General features: G+C 41.1%; 1 protein-coding gene and 1 long non-coding RNA gene across 3 annotated transcripts in view; both read right to left on the reverse strand.

Annotated features, from left to right (window-relative positions):
* LOC139770237 (uncharacterized) overlaps nt 1-23,885 on the reverse strand; it is a 106,988-nt gene that overhangs the window by 21,997 nt on the left and 61,106 nt on the right. The window lies entirely within an intron of this gene.
* The window catches only part of LOC139770221 (uncharacterized), a 66,848-nt gene that overhangs the window by 18,439 nt on the left and 24,524 nt on the right, over nt 1-23,885 (reverse strand). The window contains exon 1 of one of the 2 annotated variants that reach the window (XM_071701994.1): nt 1,198-2,164. The exons of the other annotated variant lie outside the window; for it this stretch is intronic. Coding sequence (XP_071558095.1) covers nt 1,198-1,216 — 19 coding nt within the window. The 5' untranslated portion in view covers nt 1,217-2,164. Of the gene's footprint in view, nt 1-1,197; nt 2,165-23,885 lie in introns of those variants that run through there. 2 annotated transcript variants of the gene reach the window in all.

The following is a 23,885-nucleotide window of genomic DNA, read 5'->3' on the forward strand; positions in this document are numbered from 1 at the left end:
CTTATTCATTGTGGGAATTTTTATCCGCGAGCGACATATTTAGGAAGTGTAGAGTTAAAGATCGCTCGGACTTTTAAGTTAAGTGTCTCGATACCGTGCGTGTGGATAAGAAAGATCCTTTTGTCTTCCTCGGGGATTGTCATTCACAAACCGTTCCGGTTCACCAATATACGACTGGAATTTCGACACGTCACCCGTCGCGACGTGTAGACCCGTTGCAACCTCTGACATTTACGAACTACCCCCTTCTGCCATTATCATCCAGAGCATCGATGAGACATGCCGCTCATGACGATCGATCGATAAATCATTCCCGGAAAAAAAGGAGGTGGTCGAATATCGGTTGATTTGCACGGAGAAACAATATTTATACATCTCACTTTTTCCCCCCTCCCCTTCCCACAGTTTCGAACGATTTCTCAGTACTGACGAATAATCTTCGGATCTCGTATTCTCGATATTTCTCGGGCGTTCGAAATAATCTTGAGAGGCTCAAGTCCTCAAGATAAAGATAAAGTTTCTTCATCCGAGGCTGTAACGAGACATTACATCCGATTGTGAGCTTCAGTAAGAAAACAGCTAAAACTAAGGTGACTAGACGAGGTTGTGAGTTTACCGCAAAGATTGAAGCTGCGAATCCAACGCGATTGAAACCACCTCGCGCGACGCACCCCGCGCTTTGCGTCATCAATAACAATTGATATAATCTCGTTTATCTCGGTAAGCTTTCTTCGCGGACTCTCGTAACTCAGCTCGCTCTGAAGATCGGCCACGAGGAGAGTAGGTGAGTGCGGCGCAACTCTGTGCGTGATCTATGCATATTATAAAATTTCACGTGACGGCGACATGCGGACGCGTATACACGTGTGCGTAAAAGAGACACGCCACTTACGAACGAAGTGGAGTATTGAGCAGAAAAGCTTAACACTTATTTAAAAAAAAAAAAAAGGAACGCGAGGAATCTTTTGATCGACTTCCAGCGCAAATTACACATTGCGGGATTCTTCGCGAAGAAGAAGAAGAAGAAGAAGAAAAGAAGAAGAAGAAGAAAAGAAGATAGATTGCACGGTGACGACGAAACGCGCGTAAAAAGCGTGGTAAACACTACAGATGACTCCGAAATCGGAGTATTTATCGGAGTACCATTTCGGGACTCAAGGTCCCCGCGACTTGGCGCGTAACGGAAACGGAACGTACCTTTCTTCGAGTAATCCATGATGCTGCTGTCGCCGCGAGTCCGCGAGACGGCGGGCGACGTTTCGGTCGGCAGCCGCCGCGGGATCACACCGTCGAGAGAGATCCGAACTCCAGCATCCGCGTAACTGATTTATATAGCACTTGAAAAAACACCAGTCCGCTACAATGCACCCGGATTTTCCGGAGTACGTCAACGCGAGTGCGAGCGCGACGCACCGGCAGGTACACACTCCGATCCCGCCGACGCACTCCGCCTCCGAGAGATCCGAATTATCCGCTGCCGCACCGATAATGGGAACTCGATATCGCGACGCCCGCCGAGTCGCGCATCGTGCGAGGTACGATCCGCGAAGAAGCGCGTCACCCCGCGATCATCCTCCCGCACCGATAAGAGAGTAGAGATCCGCGGCGCGGCGAGTGATCGTGGACGATCGATCGAGTGCCCCGTACCCCGGACACGGATGTGCTGCTTCACCTTTCTCGATTCCGCTCGTCACCGCTCGACGCTCAGCAGCGCACTGACGACTGACCGCGTGTACCGCTCCGTGGTCGAGTCGACGTCTGGGCGCACACGGTGATCCCGAAACGAGAGGAGCCCTCGCGATCCTCGGGAGAGGAAGAAGCGGGGGCGGAGGTGGCGACGGCGGCAGCGGCAGCGGTGGCGGCGGCGGCGGCGCCGGGGTAGGGGAGCGTAGAGGGTGGGCGGGGGATGCGATCCTCTCCGTCGAATGCGCGTGGTGGTGGGGGGGCGGGGAAAGAGAGGCACGACGAGAAGAGAGGACCGCGAGATCCATGAGAATGGGTCACGACGGGCCGACTCACCGCGCAGCAGTGCCTCTGACAATTTCTCTCGGCTCGCGCCGAGGCCCCATCATCCCTTCCTCCGATTGGTCCGCTCCGTCCGTCTCCCTCTCGCGCCGCGCCGCTTCCCTCTCGCGCGATCTCGCTCGCCCGCACGGCGCGAGCTCCGCTCCGCTCCTCTCCTGGCTCTCTTGCGGTCATCCCCACCGCGGCCAACTCCCCCTGTCCATCCCTTCTACCCGCGCCCCCGCGCGTCCCCCCCGCGCGCTGCCCCGCCCCGCCTCGCCAGCGTTCCGTTCGACATCTACGTGGGTACATCAGGTACATGGGCGCTCAAATGGAAATATTCTTCGACCGGTGGATTCTTACGGTTTTTTTTACCTCTCTTCTCGAGATTCTCGCTCTGGTCCTACGTCGTTGACCTTTTTTCGATCATTTTTGTCCCCGATACTACAATAATACGTGAGTACCTAGAATATCGGAGCTTTGCTCTACTATTTAGAAGAGAATAGAATCTTTTAAGAAGATATATTGGATATTGATGACGAAAGAGAGGGGGCAGATCAATCGATACCATCTAATTAAAAATTAATTTGCGCACCGTTTGACTGTCTGAAAAATAAAATGTTTTGCGTGATGATTTTTTAAACTGCCTCTGGAACTTAGCACTAGAACTACCGGCGATTAATTTCCACCATTTAAAATTTTTTTTAACGGATAAGGGAGAAAGTATAAATTGATCAATTTAATCATTTACATATTGCAACAAAAGTCATAGAAGGTCTCAGAAAATATACTGTTATAAATTTGAGTAATTAAAAAAAATACAAGCCAGTCATTTTGATAGTTTGATAGTTCAAGGGGTTTGTAAAAAGGGTGAACTTGGTGAACGACAAATTCTTGTTTCGAGATGTGTTTGAGATTGGGGTACGTTGACGCTATAATTGTAACAATTTCTTAGCATGACAAGCAAAATTTACGCATTGCATCCATATGTTCTATACTTATACCTATTCAGTGTACAGGTCATAATTATTAGCCATAGGATCACATCGTCGACAATATTTTGAAACGCTATCTTATTTATCTTAAAGATTTTCCCGTTAGCGGCAAATATTTTCCTATTCAAATATGTTTCTTTTACCCCTTACCCTAACAGGTTGGAACAAAAAACTTCAGAATGTGAATCCACCAGTGTCTTTTTATTGTAAGCACATATGAAGGTACCTCTTATCGTAGGAAGAAATATTTACTTTTTTGAAATTTCTACGTCAGTATCTAATGTAATAAAGCGTAATTGGATACATGAAAAGAAATCAATTAAAAAACGTGATTTTTTCGATAAAGCTGTATTTCTGAAGAAATTATCAGAAATAAAATTACACAAGTCTGTTGTTTCATTATCGTTTAATTATTATCGAAATCCTAAAACGCAAAAATTTAGTTAGTCCCCTCCTTCTACATAATTTTATGTAATCAATCTATCGTTTACAATACAATATTTGTGAAAAACTATCTTATCCACGTCGAGAGGCAAAAGATCGTACAATATTTAGAAAGAAAAAATATTTGTTCTTTCTTTTCCCCAATCCTCTCAGCGAGTGAATCGTTGGGATGATATCCTAACACCCTGTACCACCGTACCTCGGTATCCCTTCTTACGGACGCCTATGTGCAAGTACGTTTTTCCATCGGAGGAAACCTTCGCCCTTCTCGCCTCTCGCCGCTTCCCCTCGCTCGCTCTCTCGACTCATGTCTCTTTTCAGGCTCTTCTTCCCCCACTTGTCCTCGTGCTCTTCGCGGTGCCCCTCTCTCTTTTTCTCGACGGCGCCGCGCCGCGCCGGTGTACCGCCGCTTACGCGAAGCGACTCGTATACCTCGTACCTCGTATACCTCGAGCCGAGTCGGCGCCCGACGCATCTGCCACCCACACCAACGCGATCACCCCCCTCGACGGATCGTCTCTTTGCCATCTACGTGCTCCGTCTGATGACGACGCGCCGTTTCCCTCCTGGAAGCGATGGGCGAGCCCGCCGGCTCCGATTCATCGATCTCTCACCTGATTTAGTCTCTCTATCTCGAAACCCAGTTCACTCCCTCCGCCGCGCCGGCGCCCGCGCCGTCGAGAAGCTAATGAAATTACTCCGGAGCGGTATCGTGCGATACCGCGGGATAGAAATATCGGGAGGGAAGGGGGGGATCCGTATCGGTCAAAGCGATAGAAAGTATAGTAGAACCTTAAAGTGAAAAATGATCGTATATAGTCGTACGCGCGAACGCGCCCTGAAAAGAAATCTGCAATAACACGTCGAACGTTATTCAAATCGTTAAGACCGCTCACGGCAATTTTTCCGATAAGACACAAGGTCAACGTCATCGGACGGATGACGTTGTTTGAGTTTCATAGATAATGTACGTTCGAGCTCGCGACAGTTTCGCCAAAACGTAGTGGACGACGGCTAGCCGATGCGCCATTTACGACTTTGATAAAGTTGCTAGAGAGGACACGCTTCACTCGGAACTTATAAAATTTTTGTATTATTGACATATTTCACGTAAGTATATCTCATGCGAGATTGCAACGGCACGATAGAGAGGCAACCTTACGAAATGATTAGATGAGCAATAATAATTACAATAAACCAATATAGTGTAATAACAATAAATAAATAAAAAAACATATATATATATATATGTATATATATATATAAAATATATATATGTATATATATGTATAAAAAAAAATATATATATATAAGGTCGTAATATCTTTACTTTCAACTGCGGAATATCCAAACAAAAACGATGCGTTATTGTCGAAATTGCCTGGACCAATATTTTATCATCCTGCAAGCATCTTTATATTCTATCATCTTCTTTACCATGTTTATTAACTTTACCACTAGTCTTTTTCAAATCATAATAGACTTGAGAAACCATTTTCATGGAACAAAGTAGTGTCCGAGGATAGTTGATTTCGGGCCCTATGAAGATCAAACACCGAAAAGTGCACCTATTACGGGAACGTTTACCTATGCTAATTTCCGATACCTGGACCGTAGTCATCGTAACATAACGCTTTCATAAGATCAAGTCGATGAGCAGATGCTGAGACCAGAGGCGAGACAATAATGGGACCGAAAACGGGCAACCCATTGTCAGCAACTGCAAGATTTGTCTAAAGTGATGTCGCGAACAAAAACGAATGACGCGGATAAGATTAACTACTTCTCTTACCTGACAAGGGCACAAAAAAGACGGTCGGGATTTTGCTTATACTGAAGGGTAAGAAAGCTCGGGCAATGAAGGTAATAGGATAAAAACCTTGTAAAAAGTGGACGGATTGCAATATATTGCACTGTTTGAAACAGCCGTCGAAAACACATAGTGGTGTTACTGATATCTTTCAAACAGTTGTCGGATCAGGCAAAGAAATTCGAGAATAATTGTTGACCGAATTTGCGAACTTAATTATTTTTCACGGTACACTAGTTATTAGCGACAACTCTTAATTCCCGACTCTCGAATCTCAAATCTCAAATCTGTCGCACCGGGTCGATGTTAGCTTCTTAAAAACATACACATACATGTACACATACCTTATAGACACTCACGTACACATACTTAGACATTTGCCTCGAAATGAATCATAAAAGTCGTGTTACTACAGCTATACTGATCAATAACGTACACTTTTGTAGAAAGTAATTTAAGTCTGAATTTCCAAATGTTAAGAAACGTATTCTAAACAAAATAATTAGAAATATTCCCAAAATTCTTTGGAATACCTATATATGTGAAATTTATATCATTCTGGACACATACACATACACAAAATTTTCTGTAAAAGAAATTTGATACATAATATATTTAGACGTATTAATAAACAAATGAAAATCTATTTTGTTTATCAACATGAGAAATTTGCAACTTATATTTTTAATGAAATGTAAATCTTTTGCATGATTTATCCTATTATTATAGTTTTAAGTATCAGCCACATAAAATTAATTGTAAGAATATATGAAGAAATATTATCTTTCCTTTTTAATAACACACGCGCGCGAGCACACACACACCCACTCTCTCTCTCTCTCTCTCTCTCTCTCTCTCTCTCTCTCTCTCTCTCTCTCTCTCTCTCTCTCTCTCTCTCTCTCTCTCCCCCCTCCTCCTTTCACAAATAGGTCTTTAAAAAGACATTAAGACATAAAGTTCAAGAAAAATCTATATATATACGTATATAATTATCTGCAGGACTGTCTGCAATAACAGTTTGATTTTGTGTAATACACTCGCACATTAATCTTACAATCAGATGAATATTTATTTATTCTTTCTTCTTTCTACTGTCATTTTGTTTCTATTCGAATAGATAGAATTGCCTTTTTCATCTCTCTTGAAGTATTGTCTACTTTGCACGTGGTATAGTATTTAAATACGATGCTTATATATATAAGCTACAAAATTACATCAATTCAGAAGGACCAAAACTCATGGTCGAAATATCTTGACGATTAATCTGACCAAAACCAATAGTCGAGTTGTTATGACGATGATAGCCAATCGAGTCGATTGAAAAGTCTCAATTGTTAATTATTTGTTGGCGTAATAAATGTACTTATTTGTGTTTAACAGATATTTAAGTAATGAGAGACCTGTTAAAGGGTTTTCTTTCGAAAAATAGAGAAAGCGCATTTTTTTCTAAGTCTACCGTCTCAATTTTCAGTTTATCAAGTAATATAAGCTTCACGTAAATTCATTTTATACATGACGTTTCTGAACGTTTCAAGAGCAGTCGATAGCGTCAACGTCAATAGTCTGTACGGTGAGATATATCAATTCGGTATGTTCTTATTTCTCAGAAGAAGAATCTGTTGAACGTGTAGCTGAGCCTTATCAGTCGCATACACGAGGACGTATTTCCCACTACGTCAGGAGTCCTTGAAAGAGAGAGGAGTACAAGGCGCGCGGCGGTGATGCTGCATACACCAATAGGCTCCTCCGCTCCGTAAAACTCAATACCGATAAGTGACGAGAGCGTGCGATTAGATCGCTCTTGTTTGCTTCGCCAAGTCCTCGCCCATGTTTGTACAGTGATGTCATCTTCTGGTCCATCCGGTACGGATTAGGTCAAAGTCTTGCGCTCCTGATAAAAATCATGCCTGTAGCCAGCGATCGTTTTTCGTCCGACCGCCCCGATGTATATCTCGGATACGCAGAAACAACGCCGATAACGAGCGCGCGCGCACGCGCGTGCAGATAATTAGTCACGGTGGTCCATGTGGTCCAGATTAGATTACGGCCGCAATCGAGTCATCTAGCAATTTTGACCGACTCACGTGCACACGCGCGCACACATACACACACACACACACACACACACACACACACACACACACACACACACACACACACACACACTCGCGCGACGACAAACATCATCAGCGGAAGGAGCAGTGTTAGCGATCTATTTTTTTCTTTTTGCGCCGTCGATTGGTTACGTCGTTGGTCACGTTATCACCAATAATCGTCTGAGCTTTATTGTTTGCAACGAGGAATCTTCGTCTTTGCATGCGCCAGAAAAACCGTATTAAGACATGAATCCTTAGTTATGTTAGATATTTAGTAATCTCGCGCGAGCTGCTCACTATATTATAATCCTTTTCATTATTGGGTAATTAGAGCACTTTGAGAAATAATTTATAAAATTTTTACGTGAATGGAATTTATGTATATACGTTCGCTGCAAGGTTCCATTTAAAAAAACACAGTAACATTATAACAAGGCAGAGTGTGAAAAATAGTTAGAAATAAGGAAATGGCGCTAGGGCTAATCAATCTGTACACAATTACGTCTTACGCGAGAGACGGGAAATATTCTCATATCTCGCTCGCAGATAATGCTGTATCTCTCTATCTCGCAATCGCGCGAAAGGGATAGTCACATTCCTCCTATCAGATTCGATGAATTAGATTAAATCACTGGTACTTCCAGTGAACCATGAGTTAGATCTCTCGATTGCAATCTCTTACATTACGTGTGTATCCGGTGAATTATTATTGACAGTTTATAATCATCTTGAAATTATATTTGATAAATAAATAAAAAACGAAATATTACGTTACCTGCGCAATTTTTTACATTACGTTACGTTATGTTTTACATCACTTATAACACTTTCTAAAAGGTTTTATCTGTAAAAAATGTAGGACGGTTATATAACCTACTTATAAAATATTGCATTTTTTACCTGTAATTAGTATATTGAACAAATTAATCTAGATTAATTGTGAATCAGGCTGCCGAATAATTTACTAAATATCAACAATTTTTAATTTCTTTAATCGCACATAATTATAAATAAACATATCATAAGCGACGGATATCCTTTTTCTTCAACATTATTCCATCATTGTTTGTGCACACATTATGATCTATTCAAGTATTTTGCTAATTATTCAGCGTTCGTACGTCTATCGCGATAAAAAAGATATCTCTTTCGGTCTTCTCACAGGTAGACGACACGCTCACGATAACGAAAGCAGCCTCTTTTTACGAGATCCTCTCGCGCTGTCGCGTTCAAATTCACCTTTAAGCCGGACCGGAAAAGCACAGTCGCCGTTGCGGCACAGATGGCGTGAAAACGACGGCGAGTGTGACGGTTCAATGTATAATATAATACAACAATTTGTACGGCCCTCTCTCGATTCTCCTCAAAATTCGATCAAGCAGATGCCGCCAGCCGAGAAAGGCGAGAAAGAGAGAGAGAGAGAGTGAAAGAAGGGGGCGGAGAAAGAGAAAGAGAAAGAGAAAGAGAGACGGACTTTTATTCATCCGACTTTTTTTCTTGCTTAACTTTAACGCGAGACACACTGGTACGAGAGACCCACTTAGAGTCACCGCATATCTGAGTACACACATACGACACGCACACGTGTCCGCGTACGAGCTCACGTAGATACGCGCGGATAAAGGTGTACGAGGAAAGGAAGCTACGAAAGTTGCATACGAAAGGGACCCCAGCTAATCCACGTGGACGGCCGCGTATCAGTCCGCCCCGAATGTGGGTTATCCGTTAGAATATGACCAGCAATTGGAAGTACTGTTTTAAAGACCACCAGGGCAGCGCAGGACAGACCTGGAGTCTCGTCTCGCCGGGATATCACGAGTTTTCCCTCCCCGACGCGACGCTCAAAGAGAAATTTTGATTACGATAGCGCGAAGAGACGATGACTTCACAACTCGGATATTAATTAGGATTTTCTTAGGATTATTGTTTGGACAAGAGGGACACGAGCATTCGACAAGTGAAAAACTTTGAAACATTTTTCTGTATTAAATTGTTTCTTCATTACTATAAGTTTTTGAAAAAGTATTGTAACATTACGGGATACAAAAATTATTACGTAATATTTTAATATTCTTATATTTAACATTGTTATTTTTGTATATAAATAGATACAACGTAAGAATGCGTCATAGATACTTTTTTATACTAAAATTGACGTTGCAGTAGTATCTATCGGAATCAAATGTTACGTTTTTAGCGTTTAATTACGTATATCAGTAAAGTCACAAACCGTAAGAAATAAACTAAACGGTTTGCAAACATCTTAGTGCTTTTTTTTATGTAACCCTTGCGTTTATCTCGTAACCTTCACGGTTGATTCATCGCTTGTTGTGCTTCCCATTAGAATTGCATTCCATCTCATTAACATAAAACGTAACGGTAATTTTAATCATAAACATAATCATAGTTAAAAACAATACGATTTTTCGATGTGTTATGAGGAGTGTTATTATATTCATTTAAATATGAAGAATATAAAAAAGTCGATAATAATTGACTCCATAAAGATGACTGGATAAGATAGAATAAAAATAGATAAAACGTGTATTACTATTCCAAAGCTCTCTTCGTCCACTTTTAAATATTCCTAATGAAAACTGACGAACAAAGAAATATGGTACGAATAATAGCGCATAAACATAGGCCTGTATTCATAGTCCGTTCTTATTTCTAAACCGTCTTAAGTAATGTCTTAAAATGCTAATACGGCTCTGTGATTGGTTCATAGCATCTTAAAATCATACTTAAAACGATTAGAAATGTAAGATCCAACTATGAATACCGGCCTTAGATACTAATTCTATCTTTCTAATATTGAGGAAAATGTGTGCAGTCATAAGCTGCAGGAATTCCATAAGAGATACAGTAATATAGATGTAATAATGTACATACAGATATAGGGATAAGAGATGGGATGAAGCGAGTACGATAGTCATTTCACGTTGATATTTTTATCTGTTTCTACATTTATGGAATTGTATAAGATTATTTTTAATCCTACTCTTGATTACGGCTACGAGTCTCACGGCTATATTATATTTAGTAAGTAATAATGTTGTATAATAATAATGTTGTATAATAATGAATTCGCAAGGTCTAAAGATCACAAAAAGGATAGCGACCCTTGCTTCAAATTTATGAAATTTTAGTTTACACTCTTTTTATTTATAAATATTGAGAAACTTCCAATAATATATTGCAATATTAATATAACAGTAATTTTTTGTAATACCGATTAACATTAGTAAGCCGGGTTAAAATGTTTTTACAAAATGACTCACGTTTATTTGGCTTATGTAACTCTATATATAAGTAAGAAGACTCTATACGGAGATTCTTTTACGAGCATATAGCTCATTTATGTCACATACGATCAACGTACGCTCCTGCATCAACTACGTTTCAATTAAATCGGCCGTTTTTACACGGCTATCTCGCTCGCATAGTTCATTATCGAGTTAACCCAGGTTTATAAGCGGCTAACCGATGATGGGGCGAACCCACTTTGTACATGCCCCCTATATGTGCATGCGTTACTGCAAATACGTAACAGATGTCTACCCGACTTGTGTAAATATATATGTATATATATATGTACCTGTCTAGCCTAACTCCGACAGCTAGCCTTCAGTTCTCCCGGCACCATTATACGCTCATCAACGACCTTCCATGGAGTACTGGCCAGCATATGTATCATTAATGTACGTCATACACGCGAGGAGCACGCGTTTACCATCTCCGTCTCGTTCTCGTCTCTATCCGGTGTTATGATTACCACTAAATCGTTAAATTTCCCGCTCTATCATAGCGCTCGATTATCCCGGGGGGGGGGGGGGGTTGTTATCGATCTTTCTGGTAGCTTATCGTTGCAAGCAAACCTACCGGTGACAAATGATAATATGCATACCACCGTTAATACATTGTGCCGCCAATATTATTGCATTGAGATTTGAAAACATATGAAAAATTCATCAAATTTATCGCTAATTTTTAACTTACTGATATTATGACGTTTCATGATCTTTTTGTTATTTCAAATATAATAGGTAGTTCATAGGTATTAATAAAGATATTAATAAATATTTTTAGTTATTATCATATTAACAGTTGTAATAATTTGTAGATATGTATATTTTAACAATATTGTATACAATATTAATAAGAAGAAAAGATGATGATATTTTACTCATCTTGCTTTATGTAATGTTTTCTGTGCGATTTAAAATTATATAAAAGATATTTATTGCCTAAGAAATGACACCTTTAAATGTACCTGACAGATGTGCCATTTGGCGCCCTGAGAGAGTTATGAAATTCAATTCAAGGCTAATGCGAGCCTAAAGCGCGAGTTACTTTTTTTTACCTTTCTGCACTTCTAATGAACTCTAATTCGATTCTTTGTATGCATAATATATATACTCAGATTTCTTGCAGGTATACCGAAACCTGTATTGGCCTCGAATTAAATTTTATAGTTTGTCTATACAGAAACTAATTATTCTACGTGATTAATTTTGCTCATTTATTTTGAATACGCTGTATACATATATGTATATAAAATTATATATATATATATATATATATATATATATATATATATAAAGCGAACAAATATGCGATTGACATGTTGCCCAATAACGATTTAAAATTCACAGAATCACAGAGTTTAAAATAAAGTGAGAAAATCAGACAATGCGGCTGAACCTTGCACCGTGGTATCGAATTCGCGATACATGTATATCGCACTGGTTGATGACATCGTTAAATCAGCACGAGCGCCAATTGTAACGTGCCGCTCGCGCGCGTAAAAGGCGATTGTAAATGTCGCTCGATATTCACCGCGAACGCGAAGACAGCGTTTCGGAATTCTATGCAGGCGCGTGCAATGACTAATACGCGCGGTATGGTAAACGCGGATGGATTTCGCTTCTACATCCATCAAGGGTCACCGAACTGCGGCGTATACGTGCATCTGTTTACATTTCGCGCGGATACGCGGATATTCGCGTGTATACGTCATGCGGACAATATCGTGTGCAATTATGCACCATGTGTCGCATGTCTAATGACACCGCGGCAATTACAAGCCGCGGAAATTTCGCCGACGGACAATCGCCGACTTGTTGCCCGATATACTTTATACGAGGAATTCTTACCGAACAACGAATACGAAATTTGCCTGGCTCTTTCATCTCATTTCGAATTTATTCGTATCAGATATAGAAAGATTATACACAGATGATTCCTTGTAAAATCCCTTTAACTGGATTTACTAAATGTGCATTCATAACATTTAAATCATTTTGTTTTACCCTTTTCCTATATAAATATTTAACGAATAAACACATCATTACAAGTGCGATTTTGAGCTGCTTTTTAAAATGCAGGATTGTATATCGTATGTGATTTTGCAATTAAAAATCCAATTGCATATCGCATCGCGACATAAAAAAAAAAATCGCGGTACCAGCGACATATCACAAAATCGGACATCTCTAGTTACACGTCGAAATATATAAAGTTTGTCGAAAAAATTATTTGAAAGTCATATAATTTTCGAAAACGGAACGTTTACCTGACTGATGCCGGGAGAGAGGGGAAACTTTCGCATTTCCGGCGAGCTCGCGATGACGGGGTGTAGCGACCTCGTGGCATGAATGATCCCGGTGGAAACCTTTACGTGACGAGCGACACGGCGCGCGGCGGCGGCGGCGCGGGCGCTGCGCGAGAAACCTTAGAGGAGCCGACCAGGCAGTGCACGGGCCACCTGTCCGAGATACTTCCGTCACGAACTTGCGGTATCGCCGATAGAGAAAAGATCAATGAAATCTGAAATGAGATCGTCACCGGATCGCGGTAATAGCTTCCCGTTTGTGCAGGAAGCGCAGGGAGTACAACGACACGTTCTTCTAGGAAGATCTGTGCGAAATCGCGTGAGTTCTTCTATATATCTGTGTAACAATAAGCGACACTGAAAGACTTGGATTAAGACGAGGACAAGAACCTGGTAGTACTCTGGAATTTCCAAACTTCCACTAAACTGGCCAATTTCTTGGCTAAATGCGGTGTTCATTGTGATTGAAACGTTATGTCAAGTTATTAATAAATATAATTATTGATTACTTTAAAAAGAAAAAAATATTAAAACTTGATATAGTTTTCTCGCAACTTTGAAGCATCTTTCGTTCAAGATAAGCTTCCAAATCTTCCAATCTTTTTCACAAACGAGGTAGTAAATGTAATATCTAATTTTATTTTATTAGAGTATAAAGTGTACATATTATAGAAACGGATTTTTCGTCAAAATAAAGACGAATAAATATTATAAATATATATAATATTTATTGTCTCGATTATTATACTTATTGCTAATATCATTTATATCCATATATTATTTGCTTATTTTAAGATAATCTATTTCACAGAAAAATTACGAGAACATACATATAAGCAAACGTATAAGTAGTTTTGACACCAGCTTTTGAGAGTCCTGGAAACATTGCGCTCCGCATCGAATCTAACAAAAAGAAAACGTCTAATCTTGTGGCGATGAATGCGCATTCGTGAAGAGAGGAGATCTTAGGTGAGCTGATTGTCGAGCTCATTCGTAGTCCCGACACGTCCCGTTCGCAGATGAATGAGAAACTTCGGCAACACGGCGAGCATAAAAAAAAAAAACTTGCCTTGCGTTGCCTACGGAGAGATGATCTGTAATCTGTTCCTCATCTACGCACGCCTAGGTGTGCGTAGGTGTGCGTCCGTGTAATGAAACATTCACCGGCGGAGAGCGGTTCGTTGGCTGCTGCAATTCATCCGTATCGCTGCCACGTACAAGCCAGTCTCAAGATCACCGTTAATAAATGCTGTTTCTTTTTTTTTTAAACCATTTCGTCTGTCTCTTGATGAACTCCATTAAGAATTTCGATAATCATATTTTGGTTATGCGGTAATTACACTTTAACGTTTACCAAAACAGATTAAAGAACGTCGTAATGTACGTATAATTTTCTCGATAAAAATACAAAAACATGTACGTAAGATATATGATGTCATAAACGCGATAACGCTCAGACGTAACGCTCGTTATAGCGTCGTGAGACAGACGGCGATGACAACGGAGCATCGATGCTAATGAGGGAACAAGATGCGGTTTTATAGCGTCGATATGGATTCCGTGGACCACACTGTACGTCTCTGCGTATATGCGTAACGCGTGTACGCATTCGGCCGTGTGCACCTGTGCGCGCGACACTATGCGTCGGCTCTCGAGTCGCGTTGCATCGCATTACGTTGGGAGGCTGCGTCACACGTGGGAGACAGGTAGCTCGCTTCCGGTCGTCGGAGACCATTATGCGGGATGCATGAAATGCGGAGATCCCCACCGCGTAAATTATATACACGCGTGTATAAACTTTTATTTTCCGTATTACATGCACGCAGGGTATTCATCAAACGTCGATTTAATATCGCAACTGAAGTCGATACTCAACGATTGCTACGGCATATATCGTGTTGACTACATAATTCTAATCTTTAATAATAATCCAGTATCTAAATCTGCAAAAATCTTACAACACTCGAGTTTGTAAGAAATACATACTTATGTGTGAGTCACCAGAAGTTGTAATACCGTCCGATGTATAAAAGTACAATTCGTTACATTTTTACGACAATAAAAATAATTAGAACACGAGTATATAAGTAAAGAAAAATTATATATTAATTTCTAAATCAATATCTTCCATTCTAAGAAAAAATATTTTACTTTGGCGATTATTCAAGATCCTAACTCAATCGCAATCAATACATAATAGCTAATAATTAAATTTTGCAATTCATAAACAATGTCAAACGCTCAAGTTATTTCTCCGTAACTATTCAAGGTGCTGCTTCTCGGTAGTCGGTCGGGTGTTAAAGATTAACACTCGCGTAGCTCGATTCCTTCGCCGGGCGCTGAAAGTATGCCAGTGTTGCATATGTACTCGTATGCGGGATCGTATCGACTTTCGAGAGTCTGGTCGCGCGGACTCGCCGGGAAGCTGCATCACACGTGGGAGACAGGTAGCTCGCTTCCGGCCGGCGGAGACCATTGTACCCACGGGGGCCCGTTTGTGTGCACGGCGGGGCCCCGTCGTGCTACACTACGAGATCGTATATGGGACAGAATGGTACGGAACAGTACGGAATGAGACAGAAACAAAATACTCCCATTATATCCGCGCGCGCGCACACACACACACATACGATCGCCGGCTATTCTCGCGTGTACGGCAACAACAATTTCCTCGGTTCTTCGCCTCTTACAAATATGTAAACGCTTGAGCCGCGCTTCTCCTTCGTGGACCTTTAAATATATCCGTGGCAGCCGGCGTATTTCCGGCTAATGTAAGTGTCCTCGCGACCAGGACTGTCGGAGAAACGTTCGAAAAGTAGGAGTCAATTGCGTCAAATACCAATACGCGCGTGACAGAATTGGATTTGCGAGGAAATCTCAAGTGGTTAATAGAAACGCACTGCCAATTCCTAATTATTGTTTATCACTCCACCCACCGTTCCGATTAAAAAGCGAGACAATGATTAATCCTTCAAAAGGGTATTTTGAATTGTAAAATTTATGTACGAAAAATAAAATCTGTTATTAGAGATCTTATCGTCTGAGATCTTATCTGAATCAACAGAAAAGCCACATAAAAGAGACAAAGCAGTTTTTTTTCTGAAATTTATTTGACAGCTGTCCATTTAATATTAATAGTGATGTCAAATACGTGCACGTGATTAGAGATTTATGTAAAAATCTGAAATGGTCCTCAGAGATGCCAAATGTCCACTGTCCGATTATTATACCTATAGACGTATAGACTATAAGCATCAGTCTATTATATACATCTATAGTTATACCCCCCATAACAGTTGAATATAAGCGAGACAGTTGTTAATCCTTCACAGGATATTTTGTAAGATTGATGTATGTAAAATAAAACCGTCAAAATCCTTTCTGAATCAACTAAAAAGCCATATAAAGCAGAGAAAGTGATCTTCTTTCTATTATTTGAGACTCTCTATTCACACAGAACAGGTAACGACTTAGAAAATTCCTATGGGACTTGTTTGACTAGCCACAATTGTATCTATTATAAGTAGGTACATATAATTTCTGAAGAATTTCTAAACAGAAAATGTTTCGGAAACAAAGATAAATTAAAAACTTAAAAATAGAGAATTGGTTCAATAGATTAATGGCGATAAAAAGACCGTCCTTCAACGAGAAGGCATTTAAAAAATGCAAAAAGATAAAGAGTAAAATATATGCTGAAACTTAGCAGCAATAACTTTTAATCGATAAATAGATTTTATAAATAGATTTGAAAAATAGATTTTAATCGCACTGTACATTCATGAGCATTCCCGTATATATGTAAACGAGATGGAAAATTAAACGAGCCTTTACCTTCCTCATTTTATCGGAAAATTTCTTTCGGGAAAAAGCAAGTTTCTATCGTGAATATCAAACGTCATATTCCGTTCGTGGCCTTTAATGAAGTAACTTCATCATATATACCCGTTATATCGATAACAATGATAAAATCTCTACGATACTCTGCGCGGAAGAGAGAAAGAGTCGCGAGCAATCTTTGCCGCGCGATCGCGTTTATCTGACCTAAGAGGAGACCTAAGAGGATTATCGGAATTTTCACACGTGTCTGTCACACTATTTCTCTCATCTTCCCGTCGTATCGGTTATTTGTACACCTGTAATCCACTTGCTTCTGGTGCACACTTTATTTACGAGACCATCGCGAGCGATCGCGCGAGCGCGAGTACGAGCGAAAAGATTGCGGCGTGACGGGAAGAGGCAGTCTCGCGATTAAATTCATCCCAAGATCGCGATTACCTCCTTATCTCAACCTCGTTCGCAGGAATATTTTGACACTCGTCGTTCTCGTTACAAATAGCCGTTCTCCGACGAGAGAGAGAGAGAGAGAGAGAGAGAGAGAGAGAGAGAGAGAGAGAGAGAGAGAGAGAGAGAGAGAGAGAGAGAGAGAGAGAGAGAGAGAGAGAGCGAGAGAGAGAGAAGAGAGGAAGATATGCGGCCGAAGATACGCGCGCGTGCGTGGCCGATGCGCGTGTACGAGTTTGTCGAACGGATGACAAAGGCGTGTTCTTTCGCGGCGAGAAGATAATGCGCGTTCGTGTACACAGGTGCCGAGAGGAGGCCACGCAGATGCTGCGTCTAATCGTAAGAGCCGGCCGGACGTGTATCGTGTATTGCGACTCGAAGTGCGCGTTATCGCGCCCGGTTAGCCGACCTGGCTTGGTTAGCCAATGAAAAACTGGAGACGGACTAGTTTCATGCCTCGGTTATTCTTTGTTGACGAGCTCCGGCAGGCCCGTCGCTAGATAATCGCTTTTCTACAAATACACATCAACGCGCGGCGCCGTCATTGACTCTCAGAACCAGAGTTTTACCTCGAGCGTCGTGTCTATTTGGCGAAACGATTAGAGAAGAATTTTCAGATTCTTTAAATCTCTTCATTAAAATCATGGAAAAATTCATAGAAGTTTCGCCGCAGGCAAAAAGAGCTTAAAACGAACAATAAAAGTCTTGGGGAAAAAAACCATTTATACGAGTATATAATCTCTATTCTTGTAAAATATAAAAATATCCCTTCTTGTCCCCAAAATCGTCAGTGTGAAAAACGGACACAAACATAGGGATGTACAGTTAGCATTCGGTGTGAACGAAGGATCTTAATCCTCTTTTTTAGACTACTTCGAAAAGACCGTATCTCCGTAACTCGACGATGGTCGAGCCGGCTTCCTGCCGGTCGCCGTCAAATGTTCAGAATCCACTTTTGGATATGGCATGACTAAGAGCAGTGCTGCCTCGTCGCTCGCGCACCAGACCGCGAAGATGTAATAATTCTTTGTGCCCGCATGCGAGCTGCTCCTCGCCCGTTCCTCGCATGATGCCGCGCTTCGGGCTTCGGGTCGAGAACGGGCCGGGCGGCGCGGCCGCGGCAGGAGAGGCACTCTTGCGAGATGCGCGTTCACGGTACGCCGATTTTCCGCTCACGCCCGGAGATTCTGCTCCGCGGAGGCGCACGATTCTCCGCTTCCTCCTGTCGTTAGCTCGCGCAACCGTACCGCAAATCAATTCCCGCTGCTCTCCTTGCTCCTCTTACTCCTCCTACTCGCGCGGAGGATGCGCCATGCGCCGCGATTCGATACTTCGCCAGGGCCGAGCCGTTGAGGACTAACGCCGGGTGTTTCAGCATCGTGTTTTTAAAAGTATATAACATATGCGACGTAAACGATACATAAAAGTGATTTATAGACAAATAATGATAATTGCTGTAACGTAACGCGACGTGTGAAATGCCGAATCGACCCTCTCTCGTGCAAAATTTGCTCCAACGCTGATTCGAGATCGACATGGGTACGCGGATACTTCGTTTCGTCTAGCGGTCTTACGAACACCGGAAATTCAACGAAGAAGATGATTGTCAATTATCGAAGATACAATCTTAATCCAAAGAAAATAGCTCGCTTTAATGAGTTATTACACATCTCCGAGATAATTATGTGATACATAGACGTGCAATGAATAAATAATTACGTGAAATGGAGAAAACAATACCATTGAAGATGGTAATATTACTATCACATAGAGCATTATGTATCTCTTTACTGCATGCCCTTAGATTTTTCTTTATAATTTTTGCGATCGCGACGAGAATAAAGAAAATAATCATGAAAATTGGAAGCTTGAAGCGGGGATAAAAATTGGCTGCTTCAACCTCGTAGTTTTACACAAGATACGCGTTACAGCACGCGTATATTTTACTTTACTCCGTAAAGTGTAACCTTGGAAACACTGCGCTGAGTAGATGAGATTTCATAAGATATACGAAAATGCTAAAACTCGTTTAATCACGATTACGGCGATCTTCTCTCACGGTCAGAGATTCTACTCCCTGCTTCTTCCTCTTCTCATTAGCTCAATTCTTGTAACTTTTTTTTTTGTAATATTACGGTACCATCTGATGTACACTGCCAGTTTCTACATCCCGCGTTAAAATTAAAAAGGAAGGAAATACGGAAGAAGATATTATACGAGTCTTCCTTTTTTTAACACGAGCACTACGAATTAGAGCGTCCATTCGGCGCTCCATCTCGTGACTAACTAATATTATAAATAAAACATATTAAAAAAAATAAGCTTTAAATTGGTAATACAAAATTATCTGAAAAATTAATCGAAACTTCGCATTCACCGTCAGTTCATTCGAGATATTGGCGTCGTATTAATCTCGAGTAAGAAAATTAATAAATACATTTCCACATATAGGAAAAAGGCTGAAAGAAGACGATAATCGTACGTTCTACATCTCTATAGATAAAGCACTTCGTGATATATTCGTTCAAAGGTTAAAGAGTGAGGACAATTTGTCAAATTAACGCGACAAATTAACGAGACGCGTGAGAGCCGAGCGGTAGAAAAAATAAGACGAAATGTGCTTTTTGTCGCGTCGATTATGACGCTGATTATCGTTTTAATCGTGCGAATCTATTTCATCCCGACCACTTTTCGTGTCGTTAGCCTACGTGCGATCGCGTAACCCGATAACGCAACGCCAACATAGTTACCTTCGGAAAACACGGTTTGCACGCGAGGCCTCTGTCATCCTCATGTCCGCGAATTCTGTCTACCTCTATACTCGAGTCGGCCCCCCGTCATTACCGTAACGTTACACTCATTTCTGTTACTTATTGTCGCAAATGTGTCTTGTCGTATAAATTCGCGAAACATGTTATTACAGTAATAGTAGCTGCGTGCACGCATACGGATTACACGACGGCGGGGGCGGCGGCGGCGGCGGCAGCGCGGCGGGCGGATATACGCCGCCGATTTTACGGGATGTTCCTTCATCTTTCGATCCCGAGATTCCCCCCTCCCCCACGTCCCACGTGCCTTCCGCGAGGACTGAGGAAAAAGGAAAGAGATTCCCGCTTATCGCTTTTGCTGTGCAGCCACATTTTCCGTTCGAAAGGCAAAATTTATCCCCGTTGGACAACACACAGCTTATCCGCATCTATATATGAAATCCTCTATATATAGGATTAGATAATAAAGATAATGTTCTAGAGTAGAAAGCGGGTAATCGTTGACATTGTCCGCGATTACTTGGCCATTTTGCTAATACGTCTAAGCTGCTGAATCAGATTGAAAGGGCACGCTCTAGAATCGGTCAAATTTTATGAACATTAATTCTCTCTCATTCGGCTTTACGAATTCTCGCGCGTCTTTCTTCAGATTCGTTGGAGAAAGTTGGCTCAACTTTTAAAGTAGGTATCTTCAAATATCACCTTTAACTCGATTTTCGGGTGAAATGCATCGCTATATATCCTGTGGTCTTTGAACAATTTCGAAAATTTAGCACGCGATTTTACACGAGTCTTTCAACGATCGAGGGAATCAATTACCTTCATTTTTTTATAAATTTCTTAATTTTAGTACCAGAGTGACGATTACTTATATCCTCGTCAATTTTTATTTTATAAGTTTGATCAGTTTGGCTCTCGATCTCGATAGGTTCAATTATTAAATTCAATTATTGCCTGATCTCTGTACAGATTTTAGAAAATAACCGTTCCGGTGCGTTCCTGCGAACGATTTTGAGGAACTCAATTCGCCTCTCGTACCTACCGCGGGCGCGACCTCGAAACGAGGAATTCGTCCGAATGCAAAATTCGGAGTTTCGCCATCGGCTGCAGTGTGCACTCCCTCCGGTGATCCGATTCTCGGCGGCGACGGGGCCGACGGGCAACGTTCTCTTTCCGCATTGTCACACGAGACACGGCTTTGCGCAATTTTGAAATACTTTCCTTAGCAACGGGCTACGATGCGACGGTATAGGCACAAGCGCGCGCGTTGCGTACACACCTACGCGGTGCATCGCGGCCCGTCCACGCACACGCGCGCGACGAGCTTATGTGCGCGAATAAAGAAAGTGCCCGTTCGCGTTGACTCGCTCGGAAATCCGAAACCGATGGACGGGAAGCGCGACGGATGATTTCGCAATCTCGGGGAGAGGGAGAGCAGAAACGTCTCGCCTCTTGTCCGGCTAATTCAACAACTGCAGAAATCTGAAATTGTAAAATCGAAACGCGCGATACGACGCGATGAGAAGATGGTTCGCGTTCTTAAGTAAGCACGGAGAAATTTGATGTAATTATATATAACTATCGTAAAAGCGCGAGGATGAAAGTGAAATGACGCTGGGAACAAGGATGATGAAACGTAATACATATATTCGCATGTTGCAAGAGGAAAACATGGAAAAATATGACAAGTCACAAAAATAAAAGAAATTTTCATGAAATTAAAAAACACTGTGTATATTTTACATTTTTAAAAAATTTTTATATCAAAATTTCTATTTAAGAATGAGTAACGCGCTATCTGTATACAATTTTTAACCCAGCGTTACTTATTATAAAATGAAAATATGTAACACAACTACTTAATAAAATGAGGTTTGTTAAATCCCCCAGCACCTACAAGATTTTAAATTGTAATAACAATAACGTGAATTTTTGAATATGAATATATTAAATTAAATTTAATCCTGGGACCCAGCTATAACAATACTAATAAAACTATAAAATGATTTAAAACATTTTTTTATTACACTGACAGAGACATAGCATTATGAAAATAATACTATATATTTGATTATATTTCATTATTTTTATCATACCCCCATTTCAGTAATCGTGTCAGGTTGAAAATTTGTTTTACAATTATGTATAAAATTTTTAAAAATTTCTATCATAAGCAAGTTCCTGCCTACAGCGCGTACAAGCGTTCCAAGATTTATTATTCAGGAAGATTGCAGGCTCGCGCGCGCGCGCCAGCTCGCTCGGAAACCAGAAACCGATGCATCAGAAAGCAGGCACGCGCGTGAATGTGACGTGCGTGTGTCGATGCACGGGATCGCGCTCTCATCGATTTTTTTTTTTTTTTTTTACACCGACTGGCACACGGCGTCGCATAAGCGAATTCCACCGAAGACCGCGACTTCCGGACCTTCGGAGCATCCCGAAGCCGAAAGACGAGGCGGCGAAGCCGCAGATTGCGCAAGGTCCACGTCATTTGATCTCAACGTCATGAGATGTATGCGTATAGCGAAACAACACACTCGCAAGCGTCACATCCACCGATCTCTATACACCACGGATACGGTGTCGCTACGCTGGCAACAGGAAACCCCGCCGTGATCTTTCAATGTCAAAAATCTTTCAGGAAGTATAATCGGAGCTGAATGGTGAACGGAATACAGTGTAGAGATAATGGTGTTTAACATGTACAACTCACGCAGTTCGGAGAATGACATATTATATATGTCTATAGTGGAAAGGCAATTTAATAATCGATATTAAATCAATCGTATGTAATAATATAATTTGGAGTATTATGATAACGTCGATATAACAAGAGGAATTAAATAAAATAATAAAATATATATAAAAAGTTCAGAAGATAACGATTGTAACAACAATAAAAAAATCGCAAGAATTTTTTTTTCTTTTCCGCAAAAAGATATAATTATTTATAAAGCGGCGTCGCAAAGTTATCTCGGCGCCTGCAGCCCAGTGCGTCGTCTGCATATCGGTGCCATGAGATTACCATCGATCGTCGACATCAAATTTCCGATATACACACATCCATATCTATCGCGTAATGCGTGTCACATGTCACATGTGGAAAGCAACGGTGCCAGGGGCTTGACGTATCGACGACACTTTGTTATGCGCGGAGCGTCATTTCCTTCTTCGGCTACGAGACTCTTCGTCGAGAGAGAGAGAGAGAGAGAGAGAGACGCGCGGGACGGGGACGAGACACCGTCTCTTGAACCTCGTCATCTCATCCGTTTCCGTAGAAAAGTATAAGATCTCAAAAGATACATTACAGTTCCACGATAAACTCGCTAGAACTTTTTTCTTTTAAGTTTGTTTGCTTCCATAGAAAGTTTGTTGAAAGGCCTTTTTCTTTACAAATGTTTTATCTATTATTTGTATATTCCCTTTTAGTTTTTCGGTCGCAAATGTGTAAAAAAGAGAAACAGAGCGCCATTTAAAACGGTTCTAATAATTTCAATACACGTTTTACCCTTTTCTTACAACACACAATACAGCTGATAACGAAATGTAGATAGTATAAATTTTATTACAAATTATCAGTTTTAATGACAGTACGTTTAAACTTAGCGTTTTTGACCACGTACCAGAGCATTTTGAGGTTTTTCTTTTCTATTAAACTGCCTTTCTCCGATAAGATAAGTTCGCATCGTTAACAGATCATCCACTTTTCGACTTTTAATTTACGCAAACGATGAAAGAGACGTCGATAATATTGCGCGATCGATCATTGCGTAATACTTGCAAAACACTAAAGGGGAGAAAAGTTACAATGCCCCGGGCGAGGTTGCATCGACAGATTGTTATGCGCCGGACGTTATTTCCTTCTTCTGA

Source organism: Temnothorax nylanderi, unplaced genomic scaffold (assembly GCF_030848795.1).
Source record: "Temnothorax nylanderi isolate EJ_2023f unplaced genomic scaffold, tnyl_v1.0 TNYL_tig0028_pilon, whole genome shotgun sequence".
Lineage (NCBI taxonomy): Eukaryota > Metazoa > Arthropoda > Insecta > Hymenoptera > Formicidae > Temnothorax > Temnothorax nylanderi.